The sequence below is a fragment of the Malania oleifera genome, chromosome 10, assembly GCF_029873635.1.
Source record: "Malania oleifera isolate guangnan ecotype guangnan chromosome 10, ASM2987363v1, whole genome shotgun sequence".
Taxonomy (NCBI): Eukaryota; Viridiplantae; Streptophyta; class Magnoliopsida; order Santalales; family Ximeniaceae; genus Malania; species Malania oleifera.
This window is the reverse complement of record NC_080426.1, coordinates 22,072,171-22,090,655: the sequence shown is the minus strand read 5'-3', so window position 1 is coordinate 22,090,655 and position 18,485 is coordinate 22,072,171. Positions and strand designations below refer to the sequence as shown.

Below are 18,485 nucleotides of genomic sequence, written 5' to 3'. Positions count from 1 at the left end.
TACTGCTACACAGCTATACTTCTTCCACCAAGATTTTGAATAGACAATTTAGGGGTCTTAGCACAATCCACTCAATCTATTTTTCAAGGAAAAAGCAGATTATGTAAACTAATTTGGAAGCATTTTCCAGTATTTAGTTTCAAATGGAATTATAAACCTTTTTGTAATTGGAGGAAGAGCCAAATATCTGCGAGGACTGAGATATATACATTAGCTGGATTGACAAGAAATTGAAATTTTTGTTTTTCAGTGATGCATATTTTTAACAAAATAGTATAAATATTTTATTCCGGTGAAACCGAATTCGATTGCAAGGAAGAAAACAAGGACAGGCGAGAAAGAGAAGAAAAGTGATTTTAGGTTGGTTCATTCTTAGAGTGTTTTCCAAGTTGGGTGTGAAATAACTTGAGATATTAAAATCTGGAAAGCATACAAGAGAAGAGAACCGACTCATGGAAATGCTTTGAGAAGAGGGCAGAACCTACAACCAAGGAGAGAGAGGAGAGCGAGAGTCATTAAAAAATGAGTTTGATTATCTCCAACCAGCAAACGCAAAAAACACCATAATCCCATTTGAAACTAGAAAAATATGAGAAAAAGGAAAAAAAAAATAAAATATATATATATATATATATATATAGAGAGAGAATTTAATTTTTCACGTTTAATTATCAAGTGAAAGAAGAAAAATATCATATCAATGAAAAATTTGTTTTGTACATCATTGATATTTAATTTTTCTTAATTTTAATAATATTTGATATAAAGAAAAAATATATAATAAAAAATAAATTCCTTCCCATTTTCAATTCCTTTTCTTTTCCCCTCCAAAATTCTTGATTCAAAGGGATGCTATCTAAATCAGAACCCAAAGCAACACCCAAAATGTTTTGATGCAAAAGTAAATACACCCCACATAGTCCTTTTGCAAAAACACTTAGCAAACTCAAATCAATTGCAATAGAAGACTACTGGTTTTCACAATAGCATCAATATTATTTTTTGACCACTTCAAAGGAATGGGGTCTTCTAGCTAAGTATACCTAAGTTCTTCAAAAGTAGCCTCATCCAATAAGCATGAGCTACCATTGTTTTGCTTTTCAATTTCTGGCTGTTATCTCATTAAGGCCTTATTATGCATCTGGGAGAAAGTGGTAAATCGTCTCTATCGAATATAAAAAATGCATTACACAATTCATATAATTAAACTGACAGGTATTCAAAGTATTTGTGCATATGGAAAAATTAATATATATATATATATATATATATATATAATATTTTTATTTAATCAGTATCGTTTACTCATACAATTTCAGGTACAAGGCACTTTTTCATGTACAATGTACATGACAAATTGACCAAAAGCTCTAATATTTTTGGGTGTTCACAAGATAGCCAAAGAGAAATAATGCTTTAACAATGGTTCATATTGAAGGAAGCACTTGCAGAACGACTACATGTGTGATTAGGAACCACACCATTTTCCCTTTCGTCATTGAGCTTACTTCTCAAATACCAACACAGATACAAAGAGAAATTCAAGCAGTCAATGCTTCAATCTTGAAGATGGGGGCTGAAGAACTTCAAAACTTCCTTGTAAACAGGCTTCTTGAAATCCACCGCCTACACAGGAAAGAAAAATGCAGGGAATGAATGTAAAATATTGACTACCAAAATCAGAATGCATGTTGTTGCTATCGTTGGACACATATTAAATGAGTAGTTAACAAAAGCTACCCACAAGCTCAATTACTCTTTCCGGTGACATCCACGTCCACTCGCCAAACTCAGCCTTTTCTGTCCCATCACCCAAAAGATTGATTTCGTCCTCCTTTCCAGTGAGCTTAAGAAGAAACCTGCATTTTCATATGAAGTAAATTTAAAGAAACAAGCTTAATGTTGATGGCATAGCCTACCAGGGGTTCTCCAACTAATTTAGATAATAAAACGGGGAAAAAAATAAACAGAGAAACTGAAAAGGAAGGAGAGAGAAGATGGGGAATATCTCAACCATCACCTCTATTGAACCTTATTACATCTTATGCTGACAATCCCAAAAGCAGAAGGATTCATGAGAAAAGAAGAAGAAGAAGAAGAAAGACCTTTACCAAGCTCTCCATCTTTTCTTAACATCCTTTTCAGCTTTCTTCATCTCTCTATTTGTTATTTAAATTTGTTAAACATGTGCAAGCACACTAGTGCACATGGAGTAACATGCCAAAATAAACAGAACAGCACAATAAGGTAACCTCCCTTTAGTCTAGTAAAAGTAATATGGACTAACATTCAACTTTCCAAAAACCAAAATCCATGGAGCTCCCCTGATGTTGAGTTTTGGGGATCCTTATTCCCCTCGTCTACCATTGATAGTTTAAATGGAATATAACAATGCAAGTCATCACCTCTAATTTTTCAAACATACCTTTTAACATCCTTCAGAATAATAGATAATTCTTTAAAAAAAAACATAAAATGACATTGCTTTGAGGCATGTTCCAAACATAAAGTTTGGAACTCCATTTAACACTCGTAAACTACCTGCAACTCCTACACTAAACACATCTCCACAATACTAGAGAGAGTTTTATAAAGAGGAAAATTCAATTTTGAATTTTTAGAAAGAGAAATAAAAGAGGTTTAATTTAATGGTATATTAGTCACAAAGAGATGAGATTGGGATACATGGTCTGAAAATTTGGTGGCTGGAGATGAGGGCTATGGTTACTGAGATGTTTATGAAGGGAGGCTATGGTTGTTTTAAGGTTGGAGCAGCCACAGTGGAGGTGACTTGATTATGCATGATGGTCAGTCATAGGTATCAGGGTGCTTCATGGAGGTGGCTTATGCATTGAAGATGGTGGTAAGGTGCGAACAGTATGGTCGTAGAAATCACAATCTGGATACTAGGATCATACGATCATAAAATCCTGCTTTGCCAAAATGATCTATATCCTACATAAAACCGCAAATTGTTAGCATTGTAGGACTGTTGGATTGTAAGATCCTGGAATTCAGTCACATTTTTTTCCTCAATTTCTTGTACCATAGACATGGCGTTTGTCGTGTACAACTTGTACAGAGAAGAGATCAACCTAGGAGTAATTCTGTTTATTTAATATTGAAGAAATTATGAGCTCATAAATTTCTTTATAGTCATTGTTGTCCAATAGGTGATTAACACATTTGATGATGATAATTATGATGGTGATGACAATTTTAATGATGGCCTTGATGAAGAAATTGACTATAATATGAATCAAATTGTTGCTTTGATGATGACACTAATGTTGAAGGGCTAGCATTGTAGTCTACCTTTTGCTATTTGTTTGCCAAAGCATCTTTTTGATTTTAGGTATTCATGTTGTATTTGTTTGTTAATTTATCTGTGTTAACTATGTTATTATTTATGAAAGCATTTATCCCTCTTTCGCAATAAGTTGGCTGTTTTCTGAGTGTTTTCTTAGTTTTGAATACCTACTAACCAAGTTTCTAGGCTAATATAATTGAAATTTATGAAAATATAGCATATGAATGCATATTCAATGTTTATATAATATGATTAGGATACTCTTATGATCCTCATTCTGATCTTACAATTTGATCCTGCTAAACCCTAAGGTTACGATTGGTTTGCGGAATGCCTATTCCTAGGAATAGATTAGTTTTAGTAGGTTAGTTATAATTAGTTATACAAGAAATTATGTTATTATAATAAAGCAAATAACAATGTAAAACATTTCATGAGTCCATAATAAGGAATAACTATTCTCAAATTTGAAAGGAAACTTAGGCGCAATGGTAAGGTTGTCGCTGTGGGACGTGGAGGTCACGGGTTTGAGGCGTGGAAACAGCCTCTTACAAAAATACAAGGCTGCGTACTATAAACCCATTGTAGTCTGCCCCTTTCCGGGACCCCGCATACACGGGAGCTTTGTGCACTGGGCTGCCTTTTAACTATTCTCAAATTTCATCATGGGGATGTTTATTCCTTTCTCATTACATGTTGAATGAAATAAATAGGAATATAGAAGGAATAACTATTCCCTTGATTCCTAAAATTTAAACTATATTCCATCTTATTCTAGGGAATAGCTATTCTGCTGGACAAACAAGCTGTAAAAGTCCATTGTAGGATACCAATTTTAACAATCTACGTGGTGAGGGAGCCAGCAGGTGATGCTAGGGCTCACCGCAAGTTGTCTTGGTGAAGCATCATTTTTTTTGGATGGAAGTCAGGTTTTTTTTTTTTTTGGGGGGGGGGGGGGGTGTTGACAGTGCTGGGCAGCATGGCTGGTCAGATAGCCATGAGTGCTGGTTTGGTGCACATGGTAGCTTAATCAAGGCACAGGTGGTGGTGATGCTTTTCTGGTGAGGTTGCTGTAGGTTTGACCTATTATATCACCGGTACTTGTCAGTGAAAGTGATAAGGCATGGTGATGGCTGTGGAGTTGGTGCAGTGGTTTTGGGTTGGGCAGGGGGTGTTGATGTCAGTTCCAACTGCAGGGACGGCTTGGTGGGGCGGCTAAATAGGTAAGAGTGTTGGAGACTCTGGCAGCTAAGAGGACCTTCTGATAAAGATGTTCAAGGTAAGACGCTAATTAGGAAGAATGGGAAAAAAAAAAAAGATGTTGAAGGTTGCTGCCACAATCTCCAACACTGTAAACTTCTTTAGCCGCCTTCTGATAAAGATGTTGAAGGTAGATACTGATTAGGGGAAAAAAAAGAAAAGAAAAGAAAAGAAAATATGTTAAAGGCATGCAAGCATATTTTTATTTTTCATTAAATTTGAAGTGTTGAGTTCCTGCTAATACTTGACCATTTGAAGGTCACAAGGACCTTACATGTGTAGAGCATGGGCTATGAAAATAAATCACGGTTCATATCATTCCCTGACTTTTGGGCATTTTAAACGCTGCTAAGACAGAAAGAACAAAGTTGAAAAGGGGTTCTCAAGGTTTTTCCATACCAATGCTTCCTTCCAAATTTCAACCATGGTCTGTCATACCTTTCATTTTCACCACGTCATAATGAAGAAGAACATGACCAGGAAACATGATCATTTGGGAAAGCATGGAACAGAAGAGTAACATGAGGTTGAGGGCATGCATGGATTGGTAAGGGTTGGGGAATCTGACAGAGGAAGAGGATGGTCATAAGAGCCTAATGAAAAAAAATGGAAGGTCGGTCCTGGGGATCATAAAGATGAGATTAATTGTGATGCTTGAAATTCAGAAAACAAGGAATGAGGAACAAACAGTGATGCTATATGTTGCAAATGATGACAAGGTGGTATATATAAATTGATTTTTGTTACTTGCACATTCTTCTAACCTTACCACCAGGGTATATGTACTCTTAGAAAGTGCATATCTTACCCAAACAAAGCCAATCAATCCCACTAACAGTCTGAGAAACCAATCCCACTAGAACAACAAGAAGAAAATGCCCAAAGAGAAGCAAGGAAAACAATATTTTCCTAAATCAATGAAAAGGGCAGGGAACAATGGTTGAAAACAAGAGCATTGCTCTCCAACCAAATACCCCAAAAAATCACAATATGCAAGCACCCTTATGCCCTCCAAAGCCTCAGAAGGAAATCAACAAAAAAGCCTCCAATGAACTCACAGTCACACACACTCACCAAACAATTGAAATAACTCATTCCAAAAGACCAAAGCTGCTGAACAATACAAGAATAAATAAGAATGAGACCCATTGCTAATATAACACCTCACATACACATTTGATGATAAAGCCCTATACAGCCTCCTCTTCCTCCTCTGCAACAAATTGTTGGTGTTAACTCCTTGACTCTACTAGTTATGGCTAAGCAAACAAAAGCCTTAACCTTTGAGGGTATTAGGCTTTCTGCATAAAATTAACAAAGGACAAAATGAGTAAAGGAAGGGATCAAATAAGAATAAAAAAATTTGCAAGAAAAATGCTCCAAATCATCCAAAGCCCAGATCCTATAATCCCTTGTGGTCTTAGGGCAAAAAGAAACTAACAAGTAACAAGGAAAGTTCCCTAATCTCCCGATCATTAAATTTTCTATGAAAATGAAATAGATACACTATGAACACCAGTGAGGCAAAAAGAGAGAAGAGAAACCAACAGAAAAAGGTTGCTCCCCCATCCAAACATCCTCCCAACGTTGAACTTTAGAATTACCACCCATTTTCTGTTTAATAGATGGAAAGAGCAAGAGCAAAATCTGATAAATGAATTTCCAAGGAATTCCATGTGTAGCTCAACTGTCAATATTAGCAGCCCAACCATTTGCCTGCAAACCAAATTTACTTGTTTGACACCCATTAATTGAAGCATGTTATTACATTTTATCCAAAATTGTATTACATCTTCAATATTGAAAGTTGAAACCATATCCAAAAATTATATTTTTGAACTATGGTAATTAAATTCTAGAAATATGCAATAAATACTTTCCATGAGCTCCATGAACTGAATCTAAGCTAATCAATCCACACAACAAAAGCCCACAATTATCCAAGATTCTAACATCAACTGCCAAAAAGAATGCTCAAAAACACAATTCAACATGAATAAAACTTGAAAGTGAAAACATGTTCTCTACCACTTTTTTTATTCTAAAGAAAAAATCTAGCCCATAGAAAATCTTTTGCAATAGCATCAATTTGTGTAACATCTATGCTGTTCCTCATGAAGCAAATAAATTCAGCCGAAATCCATGATCCAATTTGCTTTGTATGAGTGGTTTTTTAGTGATGTAATTATGTAAACACAACATAACTCAGACCAAGTTGCAGCCTCAAATCCGATTCCAATCGTTCAATGCCACAAGTTTGTATCAGTGTATTTTTTTACTCACCATTTTTGTGCTTGACCATTCCAGTCTGATCCCCACCGACGATTAAGATCTTCCCTCACTTTGGGTGGGAAGTCATATTTCAGCCAATATGGCACCTGCATCAATAACAGTCAGAAAACCAGTTCATGGATGCATGCACTGGGGAAGAAAAACACGGATGAACTTTTCATTGGGCAAGAAAAACATGGCTAAACTTTCTACCTAAAACAAAAATTTAACAACTGCTGGGCATCTAGAGTTAATTTTTATTGAAAACATAACATGCTAACTCATTAACCATTATTTTTTCTTTTTTAAAAGTTAAATAAAACAATAAAAATGGCCCTGGTGGAACCAACCCAAGTACACACAGGTATGACACCAGAGAAATCAACTTCAAGAGAATCTGTCCATAAAATCCAAAAAAGACATAAGAAAAAAAAAGCTAAATTAGGGCCACTGTGAGTGCAAGAAATTTGAGAAATATAAACTTTAAATTGGGAACAGGATCTCAGCATAATAAGAATTTTTACTATTCCTCTCCTTCAACACAGTCAACAAGAGGCAAAAAAGGGGCTGCCCTCTAAAACTCTTTCCTGGACTGCAAGCTATGCTGCATTCCAAATCCTAGCCAACTTGAAAAACTCACTTATTGACTGAGGCATCACCCATTTCACCCCTGGAAAAAATGAGAATCCACTACTCATAAAATATGATAATTTCACAGATCAAAAAATTTGGGGAGGATTTTATTTTACCACATGATCTAATTGTCCAAAATTAGAATTTCCCCCTCAATCGTTGTCCAAAAACTAAACATTATATCTATTGCACTTCACACAAAATCCACAGTGGCCGTGTCTATTTCACCACTGAAAGGGTAGATGTTCAAGCAGCATACCACCATCAAAGCATGGTGCCATGAGGAATTGCCATGAAGATTGTTAAATCTATTCTGAAAGATTGCAACTCAATAGTAACAAATCTAAAAGCCAAACCTCAGCTAGAAGCTCAGCTGAATTAACTCCAGTTTCTTCTCTTAATTCTCTGATTGCAGCATCTCTTGGGTCTTCACCCTCATCAATACCACCCTGTTCAACGCGGGCATATAAATTACCTTTTTGCATTTAAACAAAAATAATAATTGTAACAATACATCTTCAGTAAAACACATCGCATATAAAATTTTACAAAATATACAATAATAATTATTACTAACAAATAGAAGACAACTACAGCTTCTAGCTCCATTCTGAATTTTAATATTGGCCCCTCACTAAAATAGTTACCCAAAAACGGGGGAAAAATACAGGGCTTATTACTATAACCTATTAATATTACAATAGTTTCATGTTACAATACTCTTACATAATTAAACAGAGATGCAAATTATGCAATGGACAATGTATTATCAATTATTTTATTTTATTTTATTTTTATAAATAATAGTCATTTGAGGCTCAGTTCTCCAAAAGAAAGTTCAGCATTTTCGGAGGATCACTATGGTTCAGACGGCAGGCCAGAATAGGCAAGTCACCCTTGGTGCCACAGTAGAGTTGTCACTATGTGACCGGTCACAGGTTCAGGGTGTGAAAAAATTCTGTTACAAAAATGCAAGGTTAGGCTGCGTACTATGTTGGAAATTATTTCAATATTGAGCACATTGAGTACAAATTATAATTATAAATAAAAAGGAAATTATAAATAACTTAAAAACAATAATACTCAGTAGTAGAATTTTTAGGCTAAAGAACAGTGATCTGTTGTCCCAAAAACCGAATTTGCCACCACTTCAGCGCAGTTGGAACTTGGCATCCAATCTCCAGGATTCAACAGCCTATAGCTTTTGATAAGCTGCACACTAAACAAGCTGCCTCTGAACTGAACCCAATCTCAGCTAAAGTAAATAAATTAAATAAGAAAGTCATTGATTTCTCTTTATCTATTTTCATCTCTGTTCTCATATCTCTGTCTCAACTCCTTTATATAGATGTAAGAGTAGTCATTGTTACTGAATAAATTCAAAGAAATAAATGGGACATTAAAATTAAATAACTGAAAAATAATAAATACAATCTATCGTTTTGCAAATAAATCACATAATAAAATAAAAATCGTTATATTTATTTTAAATCGCATAATTAAATATTTCAGTTATGAAATTATAAAATATCTTTATGTTAAAACAAACTAACATTCAAAAACTGCCCAAAATTTTGAATCATAAAAAACAATAGTTTCAACAATCCCCCATTGTTTCAAAATCTTAAAAACAATATGAAAACTACTCAAGCTGAGTGAAATGGAGTGCATTAGCCCTAATGTTTTTTGGACTTGAATCAAAACTATGTGTTAGAGGACAGAATTTGCAATATACAAGTAAAATAAATATTTTTTGAACGTGGACCCTTTATTGCAAACTAGCTATCTCACCAACACACACTCAACAGCAAAATTGGGTTTAAGTTCTTTCAGGTAGGCACATTTTCTCAGCAATGCGCCCTGCTTGGATAACTTATAAGTGCTTTAGAGACTTCACCAAGGTCCCATAGAAAGTGGCCCACCTTGACAGCCATATGGGTAGACTCCATCAAGTGTACCTTGCAATTAAGTACACTACCAATTTAAGCTATGGATCTATAAGTAAGAACTTTGCTCAACCTCACACATTGCAGTGAGCACTATATACACCATAGGAAGGGACAATGATAATGCTCTCACCAGCCACTCATGTAACTTGATTCCCCATTGAACCTAGATCTAGGGATCTATTCCCATAGGTTGGGACTGTTGGGTGGCTGCTACAAGTGGCTCATCCAATTGGTTTGAGTCCATTCTCCTCAATGTATTTTCTATTAGATATCTATCTAATCCCTTCAGTTAAAGGGTCTTGTATTTTCAAAAGTTGTTTCACAACTACTTAGCTCTCATTAATTTTATTAAGCAGGTATTAAATACCGCCAACATTTTTGTGGTCACTCTCCAATAATATGACATGTGCCTATTATCCATTATGGATAACGCACCACATAATTTACACATCTACGAGTGCTTATAATTAACATGCTTTAATTTTTCCTGTCATTCTGTGGCTGGTAAAATTGGTGACTCTATCATCACACTACTGCTTTCATGCATTGTGCTTCATTTGCATCTATCAATATGTTTCTCAAAGACAAAAAAATCATTAACAATAATTATGAGCAAATATATTTATTTGGATATTTATGATTCAGCACATATTTCATGTATGAACACAAACACAAACACCAAAAACCACATTGTATATCCCCCACAAACTAAAGATAGTAAATTTGTGCGGCTCACAAAAAATTATCCTCATTGTATAATTGGGAAAAGTATATAATATTCAATTTTATGTAATGGAATTAAATGATAGAATATCATGAGGTTGTCTAGTGCCAATAACATAAATGATCCATTGATAATGCTAATGCCATAGTAAAAATTTTACGTTTAGATACCTACTAAGGAAACTATATCCTGTCCATGCACGTGGCTCGAGCACTCATAATAAAATCAATTCAAGAATAATGTTAGCTCATTTATGCACACATGCATCTATCACTTAAAAAAGAAAGTCATAACAACAGTGGGGAGTGCATAAAAATATTTCTTGAAATAATTTTTTTTTTAATTCTTAGATCACAAAAACACCAATAATTCTTATACACTTAAAAAAGAAAGTCATAACAACGGTGGGGAGTGCATAAAAATATTTCTTGAAATAATTTTTTTTTAATTCTTAGATCACAAAAACACCAATAATTCTTATACACTTAAAAAAGAAAGTCATAACAATAGTGGGGAGTGCATAAAAATATTTCTTGAAATAATTTTTTTTTTAATTCTTAGATCACAAAAACACCAATAATTCTTATACACTGTAACCCCCACTATTAATTAGGTTCTGATTGATAGAAAAAGCATCACAATCACAAGATCCCCCCCCCCCCTTTTTTAAAACAAATTTATCATCACTCCAAATAAGGAAAATAGGGTCCAAAAGAAATCCAAAAATTTAAGAAACTCACAAGAGTTATGTAACCATATTTTTTGCCCCCCTTGAGATGCTTCACCTATTGAAGGTTATAATATCCGAGCTCAAGGATTACTCCCTTTTGCACTATGCAATATTGGATAAAGTTCATTTACATAACCAGCAAGTATTTGACACTATCAAAGCATCAAAGACTTTTATAAATGAACTTGGATTTTGTTTACAAATTATGCATGCATCTTCAAATAAATCAATCCAAACGATAGGCATGAAGGTTTTAACAATTCACTAGAAGAGAGTGAGAATGCAAATAAGTTGGAGCAATCAAAAATTGAACATGTTAATAAAGGAGATTGGAGAAATCACACACATTTAACCAAATCACTTACGCATCCCAAACCTCAGGCAGCGCCTATAGAACAAAATGAAACCAGCCAACACACATCAAATTCAAAGCATTTGACAAAATAAATAAACTAAATGCAATTTCACTAAAATGTCTTATCAGATTAATAATATGAAATTTCTACAACATTGATGAAATCAATTGCAATTGATTGTGACGTCAAACCCAATGTATCCGTTTGGGTCCACCAAAGCTTTGCAACACAAATGGAAAAGAAAATATCATTCTAACAAATATAAAGAATATAAATTTAATAGGCTGCAAAACAAATTCAAACCTTAAATAAAATTTAAACTACAAGTGGCCCAATTTAATTTAAATAATAGGGAAAGAGATGGTGATTATTTCATGGTATAAAGTAAAGGAACAGACATATCACTTTACCAACACATCCCTTGGTCCACACATCTCTTGCCAACTTTAGCGAATACATTGAGGGGAATGGACTTAAGCCAATTGGATGAGCCACCCATAGCAGCAACCCAACCTTTGAGAATGGAGAGCCCAGGAACTAGGTTCAATGGGGAAGCATGTTATATGAGTGGTTGGTGAGAGCACTATTATTGTCCCTTCCTATGGTGTATATGGTGCTCACTGCAATGCATGAGGTTGAGCAAAGCTCTTATAGATCCATAGCTTAAATTGGTGGTGTACTTAGTTGCAAGGTACACTTGATGGAGTCTACCCATATGAGTGTCAAGGTGGGGCTGCCTTCTATGGGACCTTAGAGAAGTCTCTAGAGCACTTGTGAGTTCTCCAAGCAGGGTGCATGACCAAGAAAAATGTGCCAACCCGAGAGGACTTGAACCCAATTTTGTTGTTGAGTGTGTGTTGGTGAGACAGTTGGTTTGCGATAAAGAGATATAGGTTCAAAAAATATTTATTTTACCTATATCTTCCAATTCTATCGTCTTACACATAGTTCTATCTCAAGTCCAAAAGGCATCAGGGCTAGTGCACTTCATTTCATGCAGCTTGTGTAGTTTTCATTTCGTTTTTTAAAATTTTGAATCGATTGGGGATGTTGGAACGATTATATTTTACAATTCAAAATTTTGGGCGGTTTTTGAAAGTTAATTTGTTTTAACACACAGATATTTTATAATTCCATAATTGAAATATTTACGAAATTTAAAACAAATATAACGGTTTTTATTTTATTACGTGATCTATTTATAAAACGGTAGATTGTATTTCTTATTTTTCAGTTGTTATTGATTTTAGTATCCTATTCATTTCTTTAAATTGATTCAGTAACAACGACCACTCTTACATCTATATAAAGGAGTTGAACTATAGAGAAATGAGAATAGAGATGAACTAATACATATAAGAAATCAATGAGTTTCTTATTTAATTTATTTACTTTAGTTGAGATTGGGTTTTCTTTGGAGGCAGCTGGTATAGTGTGCAGCTTACCAGAAGCTATAGGTTGTCAAATCCTGGAGATTAGACGCTGAGTACCAACTGCATCATGGTCTACCCCTTCCTTGGACTCCACATTATCCTATATATTTGGCGGGAACCCTAGAATTTGAGTTGTGGTGTTGTTAGCATTATCAATATATCCTCAATATCCCATATAATGATGTTCCCAATAATCTCATTCCTAAGAATGGAATTCCTACCTCATGGGAATATTTTTGTTTGGTTCTCCTAGGAATGTGGGATTCCCATGTCAATATTTGGTTGAACATGGAAATCCTGACATGCAAGAATATAATCATTATACCCTTGACGTGTGTGTAACTAATATATGAAGAATAATTATATTTTCAACACAAAAACCTACTAAGGGTACATATTTAATTAAATCCATGTCCTAAAATTTTCAACAACCACAAATTTAAAAAATTCAACACCTAAATAATCACAGCAAATGTATCGTTAAGGAGGTGTTGGTTTGCTACATAAAAGATATTCTTATATAATGGCATTCCTGAGAATCTCATTCCTAAGAATGGGATCCTACCTCATGGGAATATTTTTGTTTGGTTCTCCAAGGAATGTAGGATTCCCATGTCAATATTTGGTTGAACATGGGAATCCTAACATGCAAGAATATGATCATTATACCCTTGATGTATGTGTAACTAATATATGAAGAATAATTATATTTTCAACACAAAAATCTACTAAGGGTACATATTAAGATAAATCCATGTCCTAAAATTTTCAACAACCATTAATTTAAAGAGATAGACTCTTAATAATTAAATAACTGAAATAATTAAGGACAATATAGTATCTAAATATTAACCATTATATAATTATAATAATATTACTATCATTTTATTAATAATTTATCATTTTAAATATAATAATATAGTGTCATAGCCTATATTATAGATTTATAGGGGAATGGCTTTGTTGTCCAACCCGCGAAATTAGCATGGCCAACTTGGTCCAAAAAGGAGGATTCCATGGGAATGGAAATCCCATGAAACTTACCCATGGGGAAGGGTGGGAATAGGATACCCATGTTATGTTGAGACTTGAGAATCCTTCCATTCCGAGGAATGTAAGCATTTTTGCCAAATCAAATTCGTATACTCAAACAAACATGGGAATGAAATGCCATGGACATCACATTCCTCAGACTCTTATAAGATGTCACAAGCCACACCCTAAAATTTCAAAAGCAAAAGCTCCAACACACCAATCTAACCTAAACTCCTCTCAAAAGTCTCTTAAGACAATATAATAATAGCTAGACATAATCCTAGGCAACACCTCTTGAGGGTGAGTTTGACCCCAAAGTAAAAGTTGGATATACCTGGTAAACATTTTTTTCAACTTTTTAAAAAAACCAACTTTTTCTTTTAAAAGGAACTTTTAAAAGGTAAAAGCTACCTTTTTTCCCCAACACACTATTCTATTTCACTGTTGTCCTTAGTTTTTTTTTTTCCAAATATTACAAAATTATCAACACATTAACTACATTTTCTAAAAAAATATATAAATTTTAATCATTTTAAATACTTTTAGGCACCTTATGACTTTTTCATTAAACACTCAAAGCTAACTTTTTTCTTCTAAACAGCTCCTTTTTGAGAGGGGGACATCAATTAGCTCCTTTTCCTCAATTCCTTTTTAAAAGTTCCTCCTCAAAATCCTTTGGGGGGCGGGGGGAAGTAAGCCTAAGTCAATTCAAGGAAAGCATCCTTTCTCTAAGTCGTAATAAAAATCTATCAATAATGGTAGCTAGTAATCATTCCCCCACTTAAAATGAAGCAACTAAGGGGTCGCTTGTTATCATTTTTATCCATTAAAGATAAAGAAACAAGTGACAACAATGTGATTGCCATCATTGCTAGTTTTCAGGTTGCGTCATCAGTTTTCAGCTACTTGGGGAGGGGGGGGGGGGGGGTAACAAAAAATCATATTATGTTTTCAGTTGTTGTAGCAATTTGTTGCCATGGTACCAAAATCAATGTTTTTTAATAGAAAAATAAAATAAAATTGCAAGTGAGTTTAAATAAAATAAAAATAGAAATATTAGTAAATTTTATTTTAAAAAATAATAACAATAAAAGTATAACAACAACAACAAAACCAAGCCTTAAGTCCCATTAGGGGAGGTCAGCTATATGAACCCTTTTCCGCTAATTTATGCGATCATGGACCATTTCTTTTGGCAAATTCAGGGTTATTAAATCCTTACTCATTATCTCATTTCAAGTTATTTTAGGTCCTACCCCTACCCCTTCTGCTGCTCCTCACAGTAACTAACTTACTCTTCCTCGCTAACACATTATGTGACCTATGTTGCAAATGCCCAAACCAACTGAGTCGTCCTTCCCTTATATTATCTTTTCTATAGGAGCTACACCTAACTTATCACGAATATGTTCATTTCTTAATTTATCTTTCAGTGTTATGCCACTCATCCATCTAAACATTTTCATCTTCGCAACTTTTACTTTTTAGATATTCTATTTCTTCGTTGCCTAACATTTTGATCCATATATCATAGTTGGTCTAATAGTCGTCCTATAAAACTTCCCTTTTAATTTTAAGGGTATTTTACAATCATAGAGCATACTTGAAGCATTTCTCCATTTTATCCAACTTGCTTTCAATCTATGTATTACATCCTCTTCAATTTCTCCTTTAACTTGCATAATAGATCCATGGTATCAAAATCTACAAGTGTTTTTTATTTTTCATCATCAAGTTTAACTTTATCTCCAATATTCCTCTTACTATTACTGAAACTACATTTCATATATTTTTTTTTAATTTCTACTTATCCTAAAGCCTCTAGATCCCAAAGCTTCTCTCCATAATTTTAACTTAGCCTCTACTTCATCCCTAGTTTCATCAGTCAATACAATATCATCTACAAACAACATACATCATGGAATCTCATTTTGGATATTCTTAGTCAATTGATCCATCACTAAAGCAAAAAAATATGGGCTCAAAGCAAATCCTTAATGTACACCTATGGTGATTGGAAATGTTCTAGTCTCTCCATCTATAGTCCTTGCACTAGTCATTACTCCATCGTACATATCCTTAATGACATCAGTATACCTACTACATACACCTTTTTTTTCGAAGACTCGCCGTAGAACTTCCCTAGGTACCCTATCATATGTTTTCTCTAAGTTAATAATACCATATGCAAGTCCCTCTTTTTTCCCTAAACTTTTCCATTAATCTTCTTAACAAATATATAGCTTCTAAAGTAAATCTCCCAGGCATAAAACCATATTGATTTTCTGAGACCTTTGTTTCTAGCCTTAATCTTTGTTCAACTACCCTATCCCACAGTTTCATCATATAACTCACAAGTTTAATTAAATGATAGTTATTACAATTTTGAATATCTCCTTTATTTTTGTATATAGGTATTAAAGTGTTTTTCCTCCAAACATCTAGCATTTTCTAAGTTTTTATAATAATGTTAAATAAATTAGTAAACCATAATTTCATTATCACTTACGCATTTCCAAACTTCAATCGGGATGTTATCCGGTCCTATAGTTTTCCATTTTTCATCTTTTTTGTGCAAACTTAACTTATTTAACTCTAATTTTGCGAATAAATCTTATATTTTTAGTCTTTCCCTCATTTGTCATTTTTAAGTTTAAGTCTTCTATTTGGTTTTCATTAAACAACTTACTAAATTAACTTCTCCATCTTTCTTTTATGTCTTTGTCCTTAACCAACACAATATCATCTTCACTTTTTATACATTTCACATTACCTAATTCTTTACTCTTTTTATCTCTAGCTCTAGCAAGTTTAAATACATCTCTTTCCCCTTCTTTTGTATCTAATCTATCATACAAATTATAAAATAATCTATGTTTAGCTTCACTAACGGCTTTTTTGCATATTTTCTCACCTCTTTATACTTTTCAAAGTTATCCATGTTTCTACATTTTTGCACGTTTTACATCACATTCTTTTTGTCTTTACAACTTTTTAGACATCTTTATCCCACTGCCAACTTTCCTTGCTACTCAAAAATATTCTCCTTGGTTCAACTAAAATCATTTTTGCTATCTTTTTAATAGAACTAGCTATCCTACTCGAAAGAGTATTTGTACCCCATCATCTATAGTCCAATCAGCATCTTAGATCAATTTATTTTTAAATTTTATTATATTTTCTCCCTTTAGGTTCCACCACCTAGATCTCTTACATTGGTTTATTTTATCCTTTCTCTTCCATTCTTTAATACATATATCTAACACTAGGACTCTATGTTGTGTGCTTAAAGCTTCACATACAAATTTTCAAACTTCACATACAATAGGTATCAATCTTGGAGTACTAGAAAGTGAGTAAATAATAATTTATTTTATCTTTTTCTATAACATTTCCTAATTTGTGCTCTTTTTCATTTTCATTATTCTAATCGCAATTTTTAATTTATTTGATTGCTGAGAAAATGGGTTTCTCATTTATTTTTAGTTTGAGAATATTAACCAAACATGTAGTCAGCATCCAGTTTTTATTTTAAATATATATATATATATAGAAGAACAAGTTTTATAAAATAACAAGGGAGAATAGGTGGCCCTTAAAGATTCATCGAGGGAATATCAATGACCTAAATATCCCCAACTCCCTAAGCTTCTCACTGGAATATCTAAAAAAATTAAATTCTCCAGCCAAATACCGATTTGCATGACATAGAAACAACCCGATAAATGGTTTTTGCAAAAAAATCTGTTTGGTTGCTGAGAAACCCAATGTAGCTGAGCCAGAAACAGCAATGTAAAGCTCAGCTGTGTGGAATGGAATCCCAGATAGTATAAGAACATCCAAGATTCAAAACTTCAATTACTCTTCTTTTTCTAACGGGTTATCAGCACCCAAATAAATCATCAGAAGGAACTTCAAAAAACAATCTAAAAACAAAGTGAGACGTTGAAAAGTTTACATTACCTGCGGCATTTGCCACGAAGATGGTCTATCGAGCCTCGAAGCGGCAAAAATCTATAAAATTCAACCAAAAAAACTACTATAAAAAATATCGAACATGAGACAGAGAGAGAAATACAGGACATGGATGCAAGACCTTCTTAGAGGGATTGATGAGACAAATGCCCACATTTCTTCTATAGCCTTGGGGAGGAGTTTCCATAGACAATGAGTGAAACGCACAAAAGGGTATAATCAGATGCTTTCGACGCAGAAGTAGCAGGTTGGTAAACTTGGGCAACCTGGAGGTTTGAAATGGGAAAGATAAGGTAGGGTTTGAGAGAGCCGGCAACTGCCGCGTGTTGAGGGAGAATGGGAAATTGAAGGAAGCGAATCGGCTCACAGCCATCAGATTGGAAAGAGATCCTTAAGCTTTCTTCGCGTGTTAACAGTCACAGATTCCGAAAATACCCCTGTTATTTTTAAAAACCCCTGTTACCCCTGTTAATTTTATTTTATATTACATCTTAATAAAATTGAATACAAATATGAATCTACTGAAAATTTGTAAAATAATATTAATTTATATTTTAGCATGGATTGTTTTGATATTTTAAGATTTAAATTAGTAGCAATGTGTTACAAATCAAGAGAACATTTTACACATTTTATTTAGTCGTGCCTAGGCTCAATTTGTACCTCAATGTGCCTTACTCTTTTGACCATTATGCTCTCAATATGAGAGAGAGAGAGAGAGAGAGAGAGAGAGAGAGAGAAGATATATTCATTGAAAAGGAATGAATGTGCAAAGAAGATAAAAAATCCTCCTATAAAAAGAATAAAGC

General features: G+C 33.8%; 1 protein-coding gene across 1 annotated transcript; it reads right to left on the bottom strand.

Annotated features, from left to right (window-relative positions):
* Positions 1-1,241: 1,241 nt before the first annotated feature.
* Positions 1,242-18,094, bottom strand: LOC131165272 (nudix hydrolase 26, chloroplastic). Its single transcript, XM_058122907.1, has 6 exons — positions 17,798-18,094; positions 17,665-17,715; positions 7,831-7,923; positions 6,854-6,948; positions 1,745-1,859; positions 1,242-1,626 (listed from the first exon to the last, which is right to left on the bottom strand). The coding sequence occupies exons 1-6, from the start codon at positions 18,047-18,049 to the stop codon at positions 1,558-1,560; spliced, it is 675 nt and encodes a 224-aa protein (XP_057978890.1). The 5' UTR covers positions 18,050-18,094; the 3' UTR covers positions 1,242-1,557.
* Positions 18,095-18,485: the final 391 nt, after the last annotated feature.